The following is a 23190-nucleotide window of genomic DNA, read 5'->3' on the forward strand; positions in this document are numbered from 1 at the left end:
TGCGTAGTTGCTAGCATTGAAAAAGGGGACTACATGGTAAATAATATCTGAAGAATGAAGCGATGAAATATAATTATTCTTTATTTCTAATAACATTTACTCTTGTAATTTCTTGTGGTGGTCATAATTCACATGAATTCATAGATTCACATAATAGTGATTCTACACTAACCATTAGTTTTAAGATCAATTTAAGTTTCTGATAATATAAACCAATGTTTTACGTCTAACAGTATCGAATAACAAACAATTTTTCCATCGCAATTTTGCTTTATCGTTAACCGTAGGTCACGTCCAGCCATAACATTACGTAACTATTGCAATGTCAATACGGCAAATTCCTTCGCCTTATCAGCAATTTAAATGTTTTCATGCAACACGAGTATGATTTTAGTTTTCCAATATAAGTGCATTTGCTATTTGCCTCGGTTATTGAATAATGCACGGTCTGTGATCGCCAGCCTGTACTATAATATGAGTAAGACGCAGATTTTTGTATTCACTGGAGTGTTGTGTCGATATTCCGTTCCCGAGAGAGGTGCATTTCACTTCTGTTATTCTAATCCATTTCATTGTGGCTGGGTCTATTGGAACTTTAAAACTAGGTACTTATATGAGTGATCTAATGTGATACTTATTAAGACGCTTTTATAAGCTTTACTTGTATGCTTGTATGTTTATTTGTTTGTATGTTTGTAACGTGGAGCCGAGTCCATTAGATTCTGCAACTCAAATCTATATAACTCGAAACATTAAACGGAGTTATTTCAAACTTTGTACACTTATCAAGGATCGCTGACAATAAACACTAAAAAATGTTTATCTTATATACTGATTAGGATAGGATTAAATAATTTTCTTACATATACTTTTTATAAGATTAAGTGAGACAAATAGCTTATTTCTTTATTAAAGCGTGTTTTGTGGTTTATGAAACTATACAAATATTGCAAATTGAACCGAAAACAAATGATAATTCAATGTTTTTATACGTGCAATATAACACAATACTGTTTAAATTTTAATAAAAAATATCTTTATGCTTCTCCAATATTGGGTATTATGTAACATTTAAAATTCTGACTTGAATGTGTTCTATTAGGAAATAGTTTGATAATAACCGTGAAATGCAATAAGATTTTATTGCCCACTTTACTGAGAACTGTAACACAGCTTCAACGGAAAATATTTTGTATGAACTGCGCAAAATGTGATTCCAGATTGGTATTGCTTTTTTAATTTTAGATTTGTAAATAGAATTATATAACTCTTGTATTATGTAGCTTTACAAAACACTGTTTGAAGAAAATCAAGGTTTAGTCAAACTCAATAAGTGCTAAATACAAGTCGAAACTCAATAAATGCTTACCACTTGCACGCAAATTCCAAAAGGTATATAATTAGTGAAGTAAATATCCAAAATCTCAAATTCTGCTTTATTTTTTAGGATACTTTGAAATTAAGACTCAAAATATAATTCAGTACAGGGATTATTTTTAAACGTAAAATTTATTAAATCGAAGCCACGTTTTTAAGTGGCGTGTTAATGACCACTAAGCGAGCGCTAGGGGACCCATTGGCCGTGGGCGTGGACCATTATTTTGACGGTCGGTCACGAAAGTCGTATATATGCCATTTTGGATTCGTACTTCCGCGTTCGAAACAAGGACAAATTAAAATGAAAACAGTGGAGCTGTTGTTGAAATATTTTTATAAACATTTAGCGTATGTATATACCAATAGTGTATACAATCAATTAGGCGTGCCTTAGTCTTTGTTTATGTTATAATGTGGTCATTCAACTAAAATTGTGTGTTGTCGTAGTTTGTGTTTTGTTCGTAGATATATAGAAATAACTACTCTATACATAAAAAAAATTGTAGAAGAGTTATAGTCTGTACACTGAATAAAAACTAACAAAATACCTCTAGGTGTCTTAATTTAAGTTACACAATCCAAAAACAGACAAACCGGGCGTTGTCCGGCTTTCACGCAGAAACTACTTAACGGATTTTAATGAAACTTTTTCGTTATGTAGCTATGTGGTCGGCAATATTTATTTATTTAAAGAAAAAAATGATTGGCTTTGAATCCACGTGTGAACGGAATCGCGGGGAGATCTAGTTTAAGATTAACTAATTGTTGTCATTCAATATAAATAGTAAAATTATACGTCTAAAATGTCAAGTAATTGAACACTTTCGTGATATCATTCACTCCCTTACATAGAATGTAACAGCGGACAAATTAATATTTAATACATAAGCAAGTCCATTGGAAGAAGCCTTATAAAATGAGTAATAGCTTGCATAGTGTATTAGTGATACAATCTATTTATACGGTTGTTGACCTTTCAATTTTGGCGAAGACTTTAGTACCTACGTAGTAGAATTAATAGCGACGTAATATTGCTTGAAGCAGTGGTCGCTCATTGGTTAGGACCTCAGTTTTTATGGTAAAGTCGAGAAATAAATCGTTTCTATTTATCTGCAAATCACCGCTGCTCGAAAATGTGAAGGCTCTCAGTGCATTAGAGATGATACTGTTAACACAATCTGGTTAAATTGCAAATCTCATTTGTATACGTCTTGGTTATGACACGGTTTCAGCACCTTGTAAATAATATAGTTCGTTCAAGAGTGCTTATTTCCCTAGCGTTTTCCTTACATGTGCCATACATGCATAATACTTGTAGCAAAGGTTTGTTTCTTGCCAGTCTAAGCTTTTTGCAGCTGCACACAATTTTTTTTCATACCAAAATTATCATGTAGATCGGCCACAAAAAAGAAACATGGTTCTATTTTTAAATTCGTGATTCGATCAGTTACATCGTGATTTTTTGTTCTATAATTTAGAGGTGAAGGACAAGGCGAAAAAGGCATCTCGCTTGTCGTTATATACTTTATCAGTAATTAATGTAATTTTTTGTTGTATACCTACCGAATGATTAATATTTTTTGTTATTTTTATGGATGATTTTTTTGTATAAATAATAACTTTGGGAATGTTATCATTGTGTGAACATACAATCCAAAGTAGTAGTAATACGTTTTTAGCCACGTTATATAATAAGGTTGAAAAATAAATATTTGGTTTAAATCATAATTCTGAATGTAAATAAAAAGTGAATCATTTAGGGTGTGAATACATGAATAAATTTCATTGTCAATCACCGAACTCTCGACCCGTTATAGTAAGGGAACAAAGACAGACGATGTGCAAATATGTAAGCACTATATCGAATACTAATAGGTGTTATCTTCGCAGATAATCAAGATACCAGAAACCAAGGAAGGGTTCATCGACCTGAACAACTTGGAGCATAAATTGCAAGCAACCGCAGACACTGGGAAGCTTATGATAGGGTTCTTCCCGGCTGCTTCGAAATTAACTGGAGTATTAGCTGATGATGTTGCTACGACGCTAATTCTTCACCAGTATGGGGCGTGGGCGTTTTGGGACTACACTCTGGTAGCTCCCACGGCAGTTCTGGATATGAATCCCACATTCCCAGGCGTGGAGGAAGGAATGGTTAAGAAGGATGCGGTTTTCTTCAACTGTGAGAAGTTTGTGGGAGGCGTTCAAGGCCCGTACGTTAGCATTTTTAAAAGGGATGTGTTTAAGGATTCGCCCCTGTATTGTCGAGATGTTGAGGTAAAGTTTCATAGTGATTAGTATTTCTTTAAAAAAATTAGTAAAAAAGTTCAAGACGTACTAAAAGATGTTTATAATATATTTAACTCAATTTCAGACAATTTATTTTGAGCCTAGATTCCAGCTATTTATATAAATTCAAATATATCTTTATGCATTATGACTGACATACGTTTAATATATAGCTGAAGATTTTGTTCGAACGCGTTAATCTCAAGAACTGGTGGTTCCAATTGAAATAATATTTTTGTGTTGGGTAGTCTCTTTCTTGAGGAAGGCTATAAGTACAACATCTTTTAGAACGTGGCTAAAATTTCGTGGCACAGATATATAAAAAAAATCCTATCCATTGTAAATCTAGCCTTATAAGTTAATAAAATTCTTATGAAGCGTGAAATTTTAAAATACTTGAATACATATAAATAAAATATAATATAGTTGCCAATAAAAATTGTTTAATTAGACATTATCAGAGGCGATAGAAGAGATAAGGAGCACAGAAGCTGTGAGGGCTGCGATTGTGATGCAATTACGAGATGCCATCGGCTTGCAGGCGATCGCGGATAGACAGGACCATATTACTAGGTAAAGTAACTCAAATAACTTAACTTAGCTCTAAGAATACGTGATTGTTTACATATGTTTGCATGTTGAGATCAATTTATGGCTCATGCGTAATATTAATGTGTATTGGTGCATTTTAAATTTTGTCCCATTTTCACCTTGTAGGTAAAAGAAGACAAATATGTAAACAAGCTATAATAATAATGTAAGAATAAAGAAAACTTGCTTATGAATTATTTTAACTAAATAGCTTATATATCCGAAAAAAGTATAAAGTAAAAAATACACATAACTGAATTTTAGAGAAAAAAGTTGATACTAACATAGGTACACCGCAAGGCGATAGGTAGAGGTTGTTGGGTTTGAGTAAAACAATTAACCTACAAATTAAATCGTTAGTTAATCAGCCGTGTGACGTAAACAATGGATATAACACGTACTTCTAGCATTCTACTATAGAACGCGTTAACAAGACACGTTATTATTTTGGCAAAGATACCTTTAGCATTTATTAACACATTATTATTAACAGCTGTAGTAGATTTTGGCAAATAATATTGAAGATATTTCATAGAACATACTAGAGTTAACAGTGTTGTTAATATATTTGCCACAATATAATGGTTTATTAAAAAAATAACAAGAAATGTGTAGTATTTTCTTGTGTTTGATTTTACGCGAGTATTATACATTTACGGGGAGACTCAGTCTCAGTCTCCCCGTGATCACGCTCGCTGTAAAGTGTTCGAAACGTCGGGTTAATAATATAATAAATAAATCGCCTTGAAAATCCGTTAACAATTTTTTAATTTCTAAGAAATGTGTAGGTAAAATAACACTTATTTTCAGCATATTACCACAATAAGTACTAGGAAATACCAGTTAGAAAGCAGTTTATCTAAAAGTCTCTTACGTGTAATTAAATCAGTTTGTCGAATATGTATTTTTATGTTGAACAACATTTCCACGCAGATGGAACTATACTAGATAATAGATTTTAATCATGTCCACGAGCGCCATTTGGCACAAGCACATTTTATTAAAAGCCAAATGGGACGTTGGAAATACGTCATCTGCATTATTTGCTGTAATAAGCTTGTTATTTATGAAATATGTTCATAATTTTTGTTGCATAAAACAAAAATACGTAACGTATTTTTACACTGCCCGACAAAATGTCGGCTATTTGAAATTTTAAATTTGGTCCGAGTGTAAGAGAAATTTCGACCGATTTATCATACGGAAAATCGTATACTTGTACCAGAATATAGCAAGGTCATCAGAACTCGTCTGGAAAACAACATAATTCAAAAGTGTATTTTAAATATGTTATATTCTGTTGCATATTTTATACATGGCATAATTGTTTTGCCTGTCTATCTTTTAGGTTTAAAATTTATTAGGTAGTAAAATGCAAAGGGTTATTTTGTTTTATTCAAAATGTATTTTTTTAATAGGAAACAATTGTGGCTAGCGCCCAATTCTGTTAATAATTTATTGGTACAGAATGTAATGTTTACGCTTATCTATTTTCGTAGAAACCATTTCGTTAACTAGTACTATTTGTATTTAAATTTGTCTTTTAATCGTTACTAGGTTACCTCATTTTGTATGCACTACGTTCGAGTTTAATTGGTGATTTCATACAAATTTACTTCAACGATATTATAATTATTTTGACCGATTATTTACTTAAGTGTAGTGTTTAAAGCCAATCTTAGAACGTCCTACTTGAAGCTATATTGACCTAAATTTATATGAAAAAAAAACTGAAAAATAAATTCAACGTTGATAATCGATATGGATTTACAAAAATTTTTATAAACTACGGCCTTACTTTCAGTTTGTCATTGACATGGTCAATAAAAATTGCGTAAGACATCTTTTTTTTGCTATATGTTCATTATAAAATGCTCCAGCTATCAGAACTTTCCCAATCTTATACCTTTAAACGAGCAATTCTTGTATATATATATATATATATATATATATATATATATATATATAATTGGGATCTCGGAATCGGCTCCAACGATTTTCATGAAATTTAGTATATAGGGGTTTTCGAGGGCGATAAATCGATCTAGCTAGGAATTTTTTTTAGAAAATGTCATATTCGTGTTTTATTCGTGTTTTTTTTCCCTGACATCTATTGGTGAATAGTAATACTATTTTGCTTCGTAGACAGCTGGACAACTGAAATAATGTCATATTCGTGTTTTATTCGTGTTTTTTTTCCTGACATCTATTGGTGAATAATAATACTATTCGCTTCGTAGATAGCTGGACAACTTAAATAACACAGGCACTTTTTATACCGATATTCCTACGGGATACGGACTTACGCGGTTTCAACCGCGGGTCACAGCTAGTGTCTATATAAGGTATTAAAAATGATACTCGAGGAGGATATTCCATCTCCAGAATTATTAGTTTCGCAAGTTTTAAGACGTGGGCTCGTATAGCACTTGATTTCCCTGGGCGCAGTGATTCGTTACATGTCAATATATTTAACCTTCATGCGTGCATGTCATGCATCATTTACGTCTAGCCATAATACGCAACCGTAAAACTTATTAATATTTACTGATGAGTAGGCGCCATTGCTAAGTGAACATTTTATTTGTGCGTGCGTTCTTACTGAACTACGATATGGTTAGACGATTTTCTACGTGTGAAACTCATTCGCCAAGGCTGTTATGTTAATCTATTTAATCTGCAATCATGCCTTAAATAGCTGTTTAATCTTAACTTAGCAAATACTTGTTGATGAAAATGTGTTAGTGGGACATTTGTTATTCAATTTATCGTAACTCTACGTGTAAATTTATGATTGTCTTAGTAGGTAATTGTTTATATTAAGTTTTATAATAAACTGGATTCCACCTATTAGATACTGGTCAGCGAATATAAAAGACATCCCTTTTAAGCAATATCTCCAAAAAGGAACAATAATAATACAATTCTAATAAGCCGTAACGGAAATTGCAGTTACACGCGGAAGTAAAGGAACTTTACATTAAGCGCTGAGAAATTCCCAGCTTCCAGAAGCTATTAGATCGACTTCCGACCTATTAAAGTCCTGGAAATCGTCAGGGTTACCAATTATCTTATTGGCGCCAGTACTTAACTGAAAGCGGAAAAAAGCATTTCTTGAAAATTTTGTTTAAAAAATGAGATGAATGATCATTTGTTATACATTTATTGACAGTTAAGACTTGCTAGAATATTTAATAGAATAATTTTCCCTTCCCAATTAAATGTCGGCAATCCATTTGTAGAGGCGTAAGGACTGCAATGGACCTTATGCCTCTCTAAATGTTCATGGGCGGTGGCTTGCCATCAGGCGTCCCACCAGTTCCATTGCCGGCTGTAACATAAAAAAAAAATAAAAAAATAATCGAAAATATCATAACCGTAAAAGAGAAACAAAGTTATAACTGATTACATGTAACTAATATCTGCATTATAAATATTACTCAGGTATAGTTTTTATCTTGCTTCATTCCCAACATTCCGTATCATATCAAATTTTCTGTATCCATAGAGATTTCGAAAAGACTTTGTATTAATAAGTTCAGCGTGGGCTTGATGTAAAAAAATGTTTCATGTGAAATCCGAAATTATCTTATCTTATCCTTATTTCAAGTTATAAATAAGTAATTCTGTACGTAGGTGTATCAGTTAAGCTAAACTTGATGTACTAAGTAACTAATATTACTTGAATATTGCTTAATTTAGTACAAAAGCTGAAAGCAAATATTGTCACAAAACATGTTTTTTATACAAGTATGAGATAGTGTTTGTTGTATGTTTAAAAAATAAGTCAAATGTATAAGTATTGACTTAGTAATTTGCTGGGTAACACTAATATAATTTATAACTCGTCTTTGTTTTCGCTATTCCTTCGCGTATATGTGTTATTTCTTTATGTATTTGAAATGTACTCGTATATTAATAAAACACGTTATGGGCTGGCATTGTTACTGCCAATAGTTTAGTTAAACGCGAGCCAAAATCAAACGGAAAATGTTTTGTCGTTTGAAATGTACAATGCATGGAGTTTAAATGGGTCACTGGGATTCCAGAATAGTCTAGAATAGTCTGGAATTCTATGAATAGATTCAACGTAACGGTGACATTGCGTGATCAATTAGTGTTTACGAATATAGCTGGCACAATTTTGGTGCTTATATGGGTCATTAGGTCTGCTTCATGTTAGACTGTTGTTAGAAATAATTAGAGTTCTATCAGCTCGCCGTTGCGGAGCTTGGTGGATTTTTTAGCTTATAGAGTCCCTGAGTTCACGCAGTCAGAACAAAATATATGTTGACGGAGACATATACTTGATAATGTATACACCGTTATTCTATCTGTTAATCTGAAAGGTTAATGTTGATAATATCGTCATCATAAAAAAACGACCTATTTATGCATATTAAGTAGTCAATACATAGTATAAAACAAAGTCGCTTTCTCTGTCTGTCTTTGTGTATGCATAAATCTTTAAAACTACGCAACGGATTTTAATGGTGGTTTTTTAATAGAAAGATAATTCAGGAGGAAGGCTTCTATATAAATATAATAACATCTATTAAGCTACTCCGAATTTAACGCAGGACAAAAGCCTGTATAACATAAATTATATCATGTTGTATATAAGGGACGCCCTGACGAAGAGTCTTTCTCGAAAATTCTCAACAATTTACAATTATATTGTGTACACATTTGTTATATGAAAAGTATAAGCATATAAATGTAACCGTTTCATTCGATTGTTCGCATATCTGCGTATTGACAAGGGCATTGTTGTTTACCGTTATCAGTAATCCTTTGTTTGAAAACAATACTCAATTTTAATTAGTTTATACATGGATTATTTAATTATGAAACGTTGCATCGAGTTTATACGTTGTTTTTTTTTTGTAAAATTGAACGCACGCAGAGTTGTTTATAAAAATATAATAGAGGTCTAGCTATCAATGTAATTTATTGTAAATAAAACATTTTGTTTTTTATCAGTTCTGGAGAATTGCATCCATCTGGTAGGTGTAGGTATCCATCGTAAAAACATTTGTTAACGCCGTAATATTCTACTTATATTATAAACGCGATAGTTTGTAAGTATGGATGTTTGTTACTCTTTCACGCGAAAATAGCTTAGTGTATCCGTCTGAAACTTGGTACAGAGATAGAATATACTCTGGATTAGCACATAGGCTACTTTTTCCTATCCTACTAATATTATAAGTGCGAAAGTTTATAAGGATGTTAATGTGTTTGTTGCTCTTTCACGCAAAAACTGCTTAACCGATTGCAATGAAATTTGGTACGTAGACAGCTGGACAACTGGAATAACATACAGTCAACTTTTTATCTCGATATTCGTACGGGATACGGACTTACGCGGGTGAAACCGCGGGGCGCAGCTAGTATATAATAATTGTAATTGTAGCGTAGGAATTCAGAAATCCTTAAAGTTACAAAGAAACAATAGTTTACAAATGAAACGGCAGAACAAAAAAACAACCAAAATAAAACATTGTGTAATAGATTCGGTGACATAAATCTAAAACCATCAAACAGTTCCCTGCTCCATTTCCGCCAGGTTATTAAACTCATTAACAATACACGAAAAAATATATTTGTGCCCTAAATACAGTTGCTAAGGGGTACGAGCGAATCTTTTGATGTAATTTCTGGATTTACGACCGGGTTGCGTCCTTGGTGACGGCCGTAAGATGTTATTTTGATGTGTGAATTTGATGATACTAGGCGGTAATAAATATGTTTCAGATCTGTGTGACGATTAACGCGAATTAGCAGTTTTTATGTCCCAGTTCTTGATTAGTAAAACGTTATGTTTTTTTGACGTCCCAATTACCGCTATCGTTAGTAACTGTTACTCAAAAGCTAAATTATGTAATATTAAATAAGAATCTAGGTATTAATGCAATAATAAATATGTAACAATACAACGGATACGTGTTTTCCTTTTCTAGTTTCGTAGTACAATATTTGCTTAGTTCATCTTAATCCTACTATCCTACTAGTCCTATCCTATCCTACTAATATTATAAATGCGGAAGTTGGTAAGGATGTGTGTGTTTGTTACTCTATCACGCAAAAACTACTGAACCGATTGCAGTGAAATTTGGTACGTAGACTGCTGGACAACTGGAATAACATATAGGCAACTTTTTATCCCGATATTCCTACGGGATACGGACTTACGCGGGTGAAACCGCGTAGCTAGTTGGTAATATTATCTTTATAATTCGACGTTGTATATACAATCTGAAGCTAGTTGCTCCCTCGGCACAATGAAACGTTTCCAGTAGTAACAAATGATTTAGGTACATTCAGCGAAATGGGTCAGAGTTTCGTCCGTGTAACTTTGACAGAGGTATAAATTGTCTCAGCACATTTATTTTGGTCTAACATTGTTTCATTAGCGTGCCTTTGTGTCTATTTTATTAGGATAATGTAATTCTTTGTTATTCTGATTCGCGATTTTATTTGCATCCGCATGTAGGACGATAGAAATGTGCTGGCGTAAAGTTTTATGTCTTTGAGAATATTCTTTTAAACTCAATTCAAGCATGATGGATATATATTTGTGTTGATATGAATAACAGAATTGATTGTGAGAAAAAAAACTTTCATAAAAATTATTATCTTACACGTGTTTTGTTTGATATTACTCAAGTTTATTAATAATTACAAAGCGTGATAAATACTCTGAAAATTTTAATTATCATTACGTTTCTTGTATTTTATATATACATATATCCTTATATACATTCTTACAACGTCTATATTTAAGAATATTTTTATAATAATATAATACATAATTATTTTTACAAAAAACTAAAACTGCTTCAAATTGTCAGAACTAGAACAAATATAAACGAGATGATATGGGAGGCGCTAGCTTTCAAATAATAAACAAACATCAAAAGTTATATATCGTAAACTTTAAAAATATGTATATGTAATTGTTTATAAAACTAAATTGTTTATATAAACTAAATTGTAATTGTTATAAATTATAAATTTAAAAAATATAAATATAAAATTAACAATCAGTAAAAAGTTATGAGTTAACAAACACACAAAAGACAGTTTTTTTAAGTCGTTAAAATTAAAAAACACTTTTGTGCAGTGTTGTTCATCTTTCTTTCAATGGAGCAACAGAAACACGTTATTTTTGCACAAAGATAAATATACTAGTTTAATTCAGATGCCTAACTCGCAACTCTAGAAAATCTGCTCAGCGTATACAAATCATAAATGATTGCTATTTTTTCACATATACACTAAATAAATATCAGGCAATATGATAGCATGACCAAAACTGTAATTAGAAGGCAATCGATCATACGAACACGTGAAAGCTATTGAGTTTCACCAAAACATATAGACTGATGTCACAGTATATATATTTATTCTGTGCTGATGTGGTCATGAATGATTGCTTTTAAATATATATAGCGTAATGTATGGCGAAGAAAAAATGTTCAGGGTTCGGTTGCAGCTGAAAGCAAAGGATATTGATGTAATTTAATACACCAAATATGTCATTATACAGAACGGCTTCTCTTTTAATTGAGCTTTTAATAAAAATATATCAGTTTGTAACATACGACGGTCATATGAAAGTCAGTGTAAAATTGTTTTAGAAAGACATATTGTACTGAACAACATTACTCAAATATAAGTGGGCGAAAATCTCCCGTTTTCACGTGTTGTTTATTAGTTTTTTGTGTTCCTTACTGCATGTAGTAATCTTGTCATGACAAGATTTGTGTAAAAAATGGTCGAGTAAAATTAAACCCGGGGTGAGTCAGGGCGGGCGACTAAACAATGAAATTAAGATGACAATGTAGTGCATATTGTATCACTAATTTGATGTACGAAACGATTGCGTTTCTCTGGATTCATATGTGACAAACAATTATCATCGATCTAGTCAAGACTTGACGTAGAGAGAAGGAAGCCGGTATTGATAAGATATTACCGCCTTAAACGAAATTGATTTATTATATGGGTTTTATAGACAATTCGCAATACAATTGGTTAGTCGTTCTGCTTTATTAGGAAAAACAATCCTTGTATATGACGATCGTTTAGTTATTAAATATGGTTGCTTATATGGAAAATATCATAAATAACTTTTATTGTTACCGGTTTATATGACAGTTCAGTTAATAATACCTTCCTTATACAGGATTAAAATCTATATTTCAATACAAATATCAATTAATTAAATTAGTTAGTGTATTGTTTAGATTGTTGTATGGTGATGTTAAATAAGTATTATTATAGGCAAAACAAATTATCAGCAATAAACATGGTATTCTTGATTTAACTTTAATTAAATTAGTTCAAAGTCTCGGTAAACCTTTGAACGAGTTGGCGAAATGCCAGTGGGTACTCGCTTGTATCTCAAATTATTCGCCTAGTTTAACATTAAAGATAACTCTTATCTAATTCCCTTCTGTTGTTGAAATTCAGACAATTTTCTAATGTCTTAATTTGGTTTTTGTTGAATATTGGTTGTTTTAAGTTTTGCTAAGATGCGTGGTTATTCGTAGCGTGGGAGTTAAAGGTATGGACTACATAAATATAAAATTATGCAAAATGTACAAACATTTTTAGAAATTCGGTATAAAGATAAAAAATAATTGTCTTTTTATTTATAAACATAAGCTATAATATATAGCTAAAATATTTATAAATATATAGCTAAAAAACCGAGTTACATGGAGAGATACACATGATACTAAAAAAAGTCTCATTTTATTATCTTAACTCGAATTGTACTTATTAAGAAATTTTGTAACAAATATTTGAAGTTTTTTTTATTTATTTTCGTCTGCCTTACTAGACACCATCAAGACACTCAAACAATGGCACTGACTACTTCAATCACTATTAATTATTTCCCTTGTATAGTCGCACCGTAGGCAGCTCCATAAAATTGTCATAAAATAATCAATTTAAATAAATTACCATACAAACGACGCCGCAATATTCTACCATGCGGCGCCGCGTTTAAATATAACAAATAATGAATTATTCAACATCTCCCACGTAACACTCAAAATAAATGTATTGTGAAAACAATGTGCTTTAACTTTTGGGCGTCCTTGACTTTATAACATCTTTAAGTGGATCGTTTTGTTTATTTTAAGGATTAAAACTTGTAAAATTGTCATATTTATACAAAAGGGCTATAAGGTATTATGCAAACGTAATTGTATTGTTAGGCTAACTAAACACAATACACAATTCGAGACTAAGGAATTTATAAGTTAAACATAACCCTTACAGATAATAAAATTTGTTGTGGTAACTCTCAGACTAGATTAAGATCGAGGGAAAAAGACGTAACTGTGTTGGCAAGAGGAGGTATAGAAATAGTGCAATTGGCAAACGTTTCCGAATCCTCAATTTTGTTTATTTTATGTCTTCAATTCTGTCAAAACTGAACTAACTATATTGATTTTATTTGTTCCAGACAAGTTCTTTCTCACATCAGGAATATTCCAGAATTAATATTGCTGGGAAGTGAAATGCCAACTGTGAGGCGATTGCCAATATTCTCCCTTATGGTGAAGCATCCAAGGGGTACTTTCCTGCATCATAATTTCGTGTGTGCAGTTCTGAATGATGTTTTTGGAATACAAGCAAGAGGAGGACTGAATAGCAATTTGTCATATGGTTCTGACATCTTAGGGATAGATGAACAATTGCTAAAGGAATATGAGAAATTATTAGATGTTGAAGCGTAAGCATTTTCTCTTATTTATTCTTATCTTAAGTCATAATCAGTAAATAACGAATTTTTTTAAATAACGTAAACACTCAATTGAATTGCTTGTTTCAGACAAAAAGAAATCGCAAGGGTACGAAAGCTGAGTGTAGTCAAGTCGCCTGAAGTACCAATACATAACGAGCCTCTCAGGCCTGGTTTTTGCAGAATTTCTCTTCCATTCTTTATGTCCGAACACGAATTAGCATTCGTATTGGAAGCCCTAAAAATGGTAGCTACCGAAGGTTGGAAAATTTTGCCTCAATATGCAGTTAATGCGGAAACTGGCCAATGGAGACATCATACTTGCTCAGTGTTAAGAGACAAGAAGTCATTGTATTCTTTGAGATTCAATGACGGCAAAATAACAGCACACGAGAGACGTGTTTCAGGTAATAAATATTCTTGTCAATTTGAATGAATAGAGTGAATTCGTCTGTAACATATTCATTATTCTGTTATAGGACCTGGAATATTCCCTCAAACATATACAGAATGCCTGCAGACCGCGCGCAATTTATTCAGTAGAGCTAGGAAGCTGGCAATGAAATGCCCTGCTATAGAACCAGAAGTCAATTTCAATCCAAAGATCGATTACTTGAGGTGGTTTATGTTACCCAAAGAGGCACATGAGCTACTCCTCGGTCGATCAGCAAATGTAAAACATATTGTGCCATTCGATCCGTCCGGATACACGGGGGCGAGAAAGAGTCTTAATAATATATCAAGATGTTCCAACACTTCATCACCGATACTGGGGTCATCTCCTAGACACTTCAGTCTATCGGCCATCGATGATTGTCAAATATTCAGATTGAAGCAAAAACAAAAGTTCTTCTCAAGGGAATCAAGTTTGAGAGAAAGTACAAAAGAAGAAGCCGTAACCGTTACCCATCAGCCAGTACAGTTTGCTGTTGGCGAATCGGTTTCACCGTTACGATTGATACCGCAGAGTTCGAGGCCTACATTAGTCAGATCTAGATGCTACAGCCTGGGATCGGATAGTCCGCCCGTAGCTCTGAGCTCACAGACAAAGTTGAATCTCGGATTGAAAGAGATGAGTCCAAGTAACACGGAACAGTCGAATAGTTTTTGTAATTGTGGCAGTCAGACCGATCTACAGTCATTGGAAGATAACATGATCTCATCGAATTCAAAGTATCCCTACAGTACACAAAGTAGCACTTCGATATCTGATTGTAGCCAGGTCGGTCGGACGTCGCCGACTGCATCCATTACTTCACAAACATCAGAAGATCTGCATACTTACGTTAAAGAAATGACCAAGGAAATTGCAACTGAGATTAAATCTGAAATACGTGGGGTGATCTCAAAAGTCGATGATATCCTAGAAAACTCGGATATCCTTGAACAGGCAAATGCTAGTATGACCTCTATATCTAGTCAGAGCGATAAGAACTCCGTGTCGGTCATAGATGTTGCGGAATATTTAATGGGCATGTCGAAGGAAATGGCGTCAGAAGTGAAGCACGAAATTCGCGAAGTTGTGAATCAAGTTGACGAGATGATTTCACCAGATTATTCAGGTGTTTGTTTGAGAAGAAATTCCCCATCTAAACCAGGAAGACAAAGGATCGGTTCTGGTCCTGAATTGGGTTTGGATCTTAAGAAGACCCACCCAACGCAGTTTTTAAGAAAATGTCCAACAAGTCCCGTATTTCCTTCGCAATATGATGAAGATGACAAAATTTGTAAACGTTCGCCGACATCACCACCAAAATCTGCAAATTGTACTCCTTCTCATGAAGCCTCTGGTCCGAACAGTATTTCGTTCAATTCCAGTGAAACATCAACCCCGGATACGATAATACAAGTTGTGACTACTTCCCGGAATTCCCCGAACCTTCCAAAATCGTCGAGCTCAAATAAGTTATCGGACGATGAGACAAATTGCGTTGATACTGTATGCAGACACTGTTGCATTAAGAAAAATTGGTGCCAAAATCCCTCTGTGAGTTCGCAAGATAGTGGCATTAACATGACATTCACTGATTCCGATTCATATTTAGATTTTGGTAAGTTTCCATTTGAATTTTACTTTTACAATAAAATAATCTGCAAATGTATTTAAAGCTATTTAATGAAGCTATGTACTGAAAATAAAATGAATACTGTCCCAGTCGAACGTCATAAAAAGGCTCGTGAATCATTCAGCAATTATTGTAAATGACAAGGATGATATGAAGAGCATGGAAATTAAAAAATGATTTATTTTATTGATGATTTAATCTGGAACTCGACTATACGTAACTAGATATATTCAGGCCTGTCTGGATATTATGTATATGCTAATAATATTATTGTTACATAATGTATTTGTATCGTGTTTCCGTGAATCTGTTTTTCCTATTGAAATGCACCATGAATGCAAATATTAGTATTTGGATAGTTATTACTGAATATTACAAATGCTATTTCATTCATTTATTTACTTAAAAGACATTCTTGGAGTATTTTATTGAGATTTTAAACTTACCACTCAGTTGCAGTTCAATGTACAATTTCTTTATAAGCCCCAAAGAGTCATCATTCATTGATTTAAATTGTAGACGATAATAGGGTGAATCATAAAAAAATTCCAGTAAAATGGCGTACATCATCAGATCCAACTACGAACAAATTAAAGAAACTACAAGGGAGACTCCGCATGTGTCCAAAGTCGGAAAAGAATGAAGTGCCAGATATAATAGAGGGTGTGCCCGTGTGCTCCGGGCCGCAGAAGAGTTACACAGATGATTCTGGAAGAGTCGCCTTTCAAATGCCCGACGACGAGAAACAGAACCGGTAAATATAACTGTAACGCTATACACTTTACACTATGGTGCTTTACACCTTACACTATCATACACACTATGGTGCCCATGGTGCTTAGGATCTTTTACAAATAGTCTAGTAGACCTTGATTGATTGTTTAAATAATGAAGAGCTAAAGTAACAGTCTGAATTATATTGTTAAGGTATTTTAGGCTTAAAATATGATATGAGTGTTTCGTATATGAAAGTACCAGGAACGTTTAATTTATTAGTATTTTATCATCCTGGGAAAAACATAATTGAAACCAGAAGAACCTATGCAATGACTTTATGCCATTGTTCAACTTTGATCATCGACTAGCGGTCCGCCCCGGCTTCACCCGTGTTACATATATAGCCTATAGTCTTCCTCAATAAACGGACTATCTAACAATGAGATTTTTTCAAATCGGCCAGTAGTCCCCGAGATTAGCGTATAGACATTGGGGTTTGTATTGTAAAATGTGAGGGAACATTCCAGAAGCACAGCGACGGTGGAGTCGAAGCGCTCCAGCAGGTCATCGTGCGCGTCGTCCAGCTGCTCGGAGCGCAGCTCCCGCTCCAGCGGCTATGGGACCGACCAGCTGCGGACCTCGCGGGAGGAGCACTACTGCGACAGGAGGTGGGTGGCGTGTCAGTAGTGATGGGTATTTAGGAGAAAAAAACTCTAGCCAATGTATAGGAAAAGATTTATCCTTTTACGTTACACCATATTTTTTGTAAGTGGAAAATTATACAAGTATGCGTCACCGACACGCTAATGTTATGTAATTGTGAACAATAATAATAAGTTTTAGGTCTTAAGTTTAGTCTATAATATTTTTATACCATAAACAACTGGACGCATAATCGTTCATTAATAACCTGCTTCAAATAATGTCCGCGTTGTACAAAACGTTCATTCAAATTAAAGCCTTATTCCGTCGCAATAATGTTCAAAGTCTATATATGCGCTCATTAATAAACTCTATTAGGCCCATTATGGCGCGCCGAGAAGCGTTCGAATTTTGAACATGATTTTGAGTAGTTGGGGAGGTTTCTTTCGAATTTTTGAGCGTGACTGTGAGTAGTTGAGGGTGTTTCGTTCGAATCTTTGAGTGCGACTGTGAGTAGCTAGGGGTGTTCCGTTCGAAGTTTTGAGCGTGATTACAAGTAGCCGTTTATTGAGTTGTATTTCCGTACGGACAGCAGCGGCTCGGCGACGGGGTGGGGCGGCGAGGAGCGCTCGGACAGCAGCGCGTGCAGCGACGCGTCGCTCAGCGACTTCACGTGCGACGACGACGCGCGCTGGCACTGCCCGCCGCGCGCCGTGTGGAAGGCCACCGTCGAGGTGAGTTGGATACAAGTGGACTTCTTTTATATACAAGATGTATGTTTTTAGTATGGATTTTTCATAAGTACGGAGTGGTTGTTTTCATATGTACAGGGAGGTTTCTCATATGTACATGGTAGTAGATTTTTCATCTAGCCTTGGTAGACGAATTCCGAAACTGAGCAATATCAAGAAACGGTGAAACGAGTTTTGAAAATAAGTCTATATTATAACAACAATCGATAGTCACTATTAATGAGGGATAAGTTCTGGAAAATAATTACATAACCTATCTTACGGAAAAGGTTTTTTCTTGTCTTTTCTAATATATAAAATTCTCGTGTCACAGTTTTCGTTGCCATACTCCTCCGAAACGGCTTGACCGATTCCTCTGAAATTTGGTAAGCATATTGGGTAGGTCTGAGAATCGGCCAACATCTATTTTTTATCCCGATATTCCTACGGGATACGGACTTACGCGGGTGAAACCGCGGGGCGCAGCTAGTTTTAATATAAAACAAAAACATGTTTGTAGTGTAAATATATTTTTAATATAATTGATGGGGCATAAGGCTTAATACCTGTCTATTACATTTTTTCCAGGCTATTCACGAGTACAATATGATACGTCCCGGCGACAAGGTGTTAGTCTGTCTGTCCGGACGTCGCGACTCACTGGCCCTGTTGCACACCATGCACCAGTATCAGTTTTACGCCAGGTCTAAGGGCATACATTTTAGTATTGGTAAGAATTTTGGTTTTAATAAAAAAAAATCATTAAATTTGATGTGCAAAAACGAAAAAAAAGGAATTATGTTTTTATTTGGGTCTAGTAAGTTCGAAGTAATGAGAAATTAGTAATAATTTGATTTTTCAATGTTCGGGTCCAGCTTAAATAAAAAACACTAAGATACCCAGAAAATATACTAATATTATAAAGCCGAAGAGATTGTTTGTTTGAATGCGCTAATTTCAGGAACTACTGGTCCGCTTTGAAAAATTCTTTCAGTTTTAAAAAGCCCATTTATTGAGGAAGGTTTTAGGCTATATATATACCAAGTGCGAAGCTGTGGCGGACCGCTAGTTTATGATATGCAGTATAGGTTTATATATCACGCTTGATGTGACATCTGCTTTTCGAATTTTGTAAGGAGCATTATTTTTATCATATGCTTTTATATTATAGAAAATAAGTTCTTTAATCTGGTAAAAAATTGTAAATAAATAAATAATGACCCAACTGCAGGCAATGTATTTAACTCAGTTGGAGTTTAAAATAAATTACTTAGCACAATTTAGTTTTATTATAAAACGACTAAATCTTAAGGCATTTTTCATTATCATCGATTATTTTTATCCAAATGCACTACTTCCCACGTTTTCCATAGATTTTATATAATATTTTCAATTTCAAGTCTTAAAAATAATTACAAATGTCTCCAGGTGCAATATACGTCCACGAGTCGCAGTCAGAAGTGGATCCTCTACACCTGATGGCCTACTGCAGGACCCTGGGTGTTAAATTCATCTACGAGGATAAAATTGAAGAGGAGGATAATGAACGTAAGTTGATCAAATACACAATATGCGAAAGTTTGTAAGGATGTGTGTGTGTTTGTTGCTCTTTCACGTAAAAACTACAAAACCGATTGCAATGAAATTTTGTACGTAGACAGCTGGACAACTGGAATGACATATAGGCAACTTTTTATCCCGATATTCCTACGGGATACGGACTTACGCGGGTGAGACCGCGAGGCGCAGCTAGTTGGTTAATAAGATAGTATTGTATTATGTTATCTGTGGTAAGACGATAATTGATTTTCAAGGGAATTTAAAGAGTTGTTTTGTTTGAAGAGTTTTAAACCAGCTATTTTTCATTGTAAAAACTTACCGGATAAAACTTGTATAAAAAATTTATGTTAGTTACACCACTTATAACTCAAGAAAGGTGAAAGGGATCTTAATGTTTTATGGTTTGTTGTGTTTGTTTCCGTTTTGTTTTCAATATTAGTATATATATTAGTAAAAAAAAAAAAATTAAACTTACTAAATATTAGTCTCCCCGTTTGAAGCCGGGGTGAACAACTAGATCATATATGTAGATGCAAGTCATATATTACACCTCAGTTATCAATAACTTAATAGACAGACATGAGTTGAATGGTACATATGCATGCACACGTACCAAGTGGTATTTTTTAGCATTTTCCGAATATCAAAAAATTGTTTATACTATTAATTAAATATTAAAAAAATACAACGTAATGTGCATGCGCATCTACTAAGAAATAATTTTTAGCCTTTTTGAACTAGAGATTTTTAAGGAATCCAAAAAAAAATTATCACGAGGCGGGACTCGAAATCGTAGAAACGCCTAGTTTTTCGGCTATATTCATTAAAAAGTTTTTATTTTCATTCATGCTATAAAAATAAAACTAAATTAAAAAAATAAGTAATATATATAAAGAACTAAAAAATATAACGTAATTGCGTAGCGGCGGGCGCGGGGGGGGGCGGGCGCGCGCTGCACCGGTGGGCGCGCGGCGGCGTGCGGCGGCGCGCGCTGCGCGCGGGCGCGGCGCGCGGCTACGGCGTGGCGGCGCTGGCGCAGCACTTCGACCGCGCCGCCAGCGCCTTCCTCGCCGCCGCCATGTACGCGGGGACGCTCAAGACGCTCAAGGCGCACTATCGCCTGCGGTCAGTCGCTTCGAATACTGTTACAAATCAAAAGGGGGGAGGGGAGGGTTGCTTAAGATTCACCATCAGCCCGTATATGTTTAGGCCATAATCCCCCACGCTGGCCAAGTGCGGGTTAACAGATGTCACATATCCTGGTTCTTAGACATGCCGATACCTCACGATGTTTTCCTTCACCGTTTTGAGCAGTGGTGATGTTACACATGCGCAGAAAAATCTATTTATTTCCTGCACGCTCGCCTGGTCTCGACTTCGAAGCATGTTCGACTTCCACAATAACAGTGACAGCTATATGACAATAACTCGTCTAAAAATATTAAACCACAAGTTGCATATAACTATACTATAATGTAGAATCTTGTATTTTCTAATGTGTTGGTTATTGGTGTCTCCTTCTTATTACATTTTGTAAGAATAACACAAATCTCAAAATACCCGCACCTAATCGCAACATTAACGCGCAGAGACCAAGAGATGCGCGTGATTCGGCCATTCATCTACGTGCGCTCGCACTGGCTGGACGCGTTCTGCTGCGCGCGAGCTCTGCCCGACTTTACCAAGCGAGACGTTGAGGAGAGCGACGAGAACACTGGGTGAGTTTATATTAATATTCATTTAATTTGATTATTAAGAACCGTAATAAGATCTCGCCATTACCCGCTATTATTAAATTTCGCTTCCGTCCGTCCGTACCGTCGTTCATTCTGTAACGTACGGTACTGTATGTTCTTCTGTCTGTCTGTATGTGTGTCACAAGGCTTGTATCTCACTAAACGTAATAGTAGGTAGTACGTATTTTCGACGAGAGATATGACGCATTTCTTGTAAGCGTTGTAACATTAAATAAAGTCGAGATTAAGCAAGGGTTGGCTCGGTCATATATTGGATGGGTGATACATTTTTAGCTTATTTGTACGGAACTCTTAGTTTCACGAGACCAACTAATAAATAATTAAATAAATAAACAAAATTAAATAATCCGTGATCCTTTGCAAATTAGAAGAATGTGTCTTCCACAGTAATTTTGTATCTACTACATTAAAAGATCACAACATTTACTGCTATAAAGGTTGAATAAATTCAATCACATTTTTCATATGTCTTTAATAAAAAAAAGAAGCCATTGATCCAAATACTATATTCTATACTGATATTGATCAAAACCTATATTTCCAGCAAAACCCTAACCCGTTCGGTATCAGAGCCCTGCGGGCGCGAAGACCTCGATCTAGAGCAGGAGGAGCAGGTGGATCAGGAGGTGGACCCGCTGGTGGCTGCTCAGGCGCTGCTGGATGAACAGGAACGAGCTCATCCGTTTATCTTTGCTAGTCTCAAGAATGCGCTTCACCCACTTATAAGTGCAAGGTAGAAAAAATGTATATACATAACTAGCAAACCCGGCGAACTCCGTTTCGCCACCAGATGGTTGTATGTGAAAAATGACTTTCCCGCTTTTCTGCAGAATTTTTTCCTGAATTTTCTATGCTATAAACCTCACGGTGCCCGAGACCTTTCCAACGAATGCAAAACCGTGGAAATCGGTTCGTGCGTTCTGGAGTTATAGCGTCAGGAAGGAAAACCCGACTTATTTTTATATAGTAGATAAGGCAAAAAAATTAACATTTTATGTAATAATTTGGAAATCATAATATATGAGAAATTTTGAAAGAATAGAAAAAAATTCGATCACGAGGCAGGATTCGAACCTGCGTATCTTGCCTAACCGTAGCAACGCCTAGCCTCTCGGCCACCCGTGATCCTGCCACAGTAATCGAATTTCTTCTACTCTTTCGGTTTCATGTGCCTAAGGCGCACCCCACGCCATCTATTGAGATGATTAAGAACCATCACAACCAATACGAAACATTATTTCAATGATTACAATATTGTATCGATGGAACGCGGCCTTTGTACGGTTTGTAGGTTCGAATCCTGCCTCGTGATCAATTTTTTTCTATTCTTTCAAAATTTCTCATTTATAAAGCATTTCAATGCTATAAAACTAAAAATTAAATCATAATATATTTATACTAGGTTTCACTTTGTTTATCCCCGCTGGAATCCTAAATTACTCAACCGATTTTAATTAAATTTGTACACCATGATTCATCTAACTTAAAAGATAATTAAGGATAATTTATATTATTTCAATTGAGATGAATGACAGCCCGGGCGAAGCCAGGGCGTGCAGCTAGTTTGTTATGAAAGCGTACACCTCGTCTCATAGAGGATTTTGTGCATACATTACAAGTCTAATATGTAATTTTACCTTATAGAAACATAGAGCAGAAAGAGCAGAGGCACAGGAAAAAATCCGTGATACAAATGA

The 23190-nt window shown here is 34.7% G+C and overlaps 1 protein-coding gene across 2 annotated transcripts in view; it reads left to right on the top strand.

Moving 5' to 3' along the window:
* Positions 1 to 3252: 3252 nt before the first annotated feature.
* The window catches only part of LOC119837332, a 21963-nt gene continuing 2025 nt past the window's right edge, over positions 3253 to 23190 (top strand). The window contains exons 1-13 of one of the 2 annotated variants that reach the window (XM_038362870.1): positions 3253 to 3654; positions 4118 to 4239; positions 13742 to 14011; positions 14111 to 14427; positions 14500 to 16071; positions 16639 to 16840; positions 17331 to 17471; positions 18038 to 18179; positions 18765 to 18906; positions 19605 to 19724; positions 20660 to 20861; positions 21326 to 21454; positions 22038 to 22226. In XM_038362870.1, coding sequence (XP_038218798.1) covers positions 3358 to 3654; positions 4118 to 4239; positions 13742 to 14011; positions 14111 to 14427; positions 14500 to 16071; positions 16639 to 16840; positions 17331 to 17471; positions 18038 to 18179; positions 18765 to 18906; positions 19605 to 19724; positions 20660 to 20861; positions 21326 to 21454; positions 22038 to 22226 — 3845 coding nt within the window. In that variant the 5' untranslated portion in view covers positions 3253 to 3357. The remainder of the gene's footprint in view (positions 3655 to 4117; positions 4240 to 13741; positions 14012 to 14110; positions 14428 to 14499; positions 16072 to 16638; positions 16841 to 17330; positions 17472 to 18037; positions 18180 to 18764; positions 18907 to 19604; positions 19725 to 20659; positions 20862 to 21325; positions 21455 to 22037; positions 22227 to 23190) is intronic. The other variant, XM_038362871.1, reaches the window with a different exon arrangement.

This window comes from Zerene cesonia, chromosome 27, assembly GCF_012273895.1.
Source record: "Zerene cesonia ecotype Mississippi chromosome 27, Zerene_cesonia_1.1, whole genome shotgun sequence".
In the NCBI taxonomy this organism is placed as follows: Eukaryota; Metazoa; Arthropoda; class Insecta; order Lepidoptera; family Pieridae; genus Zerene; species Zerene cesonia.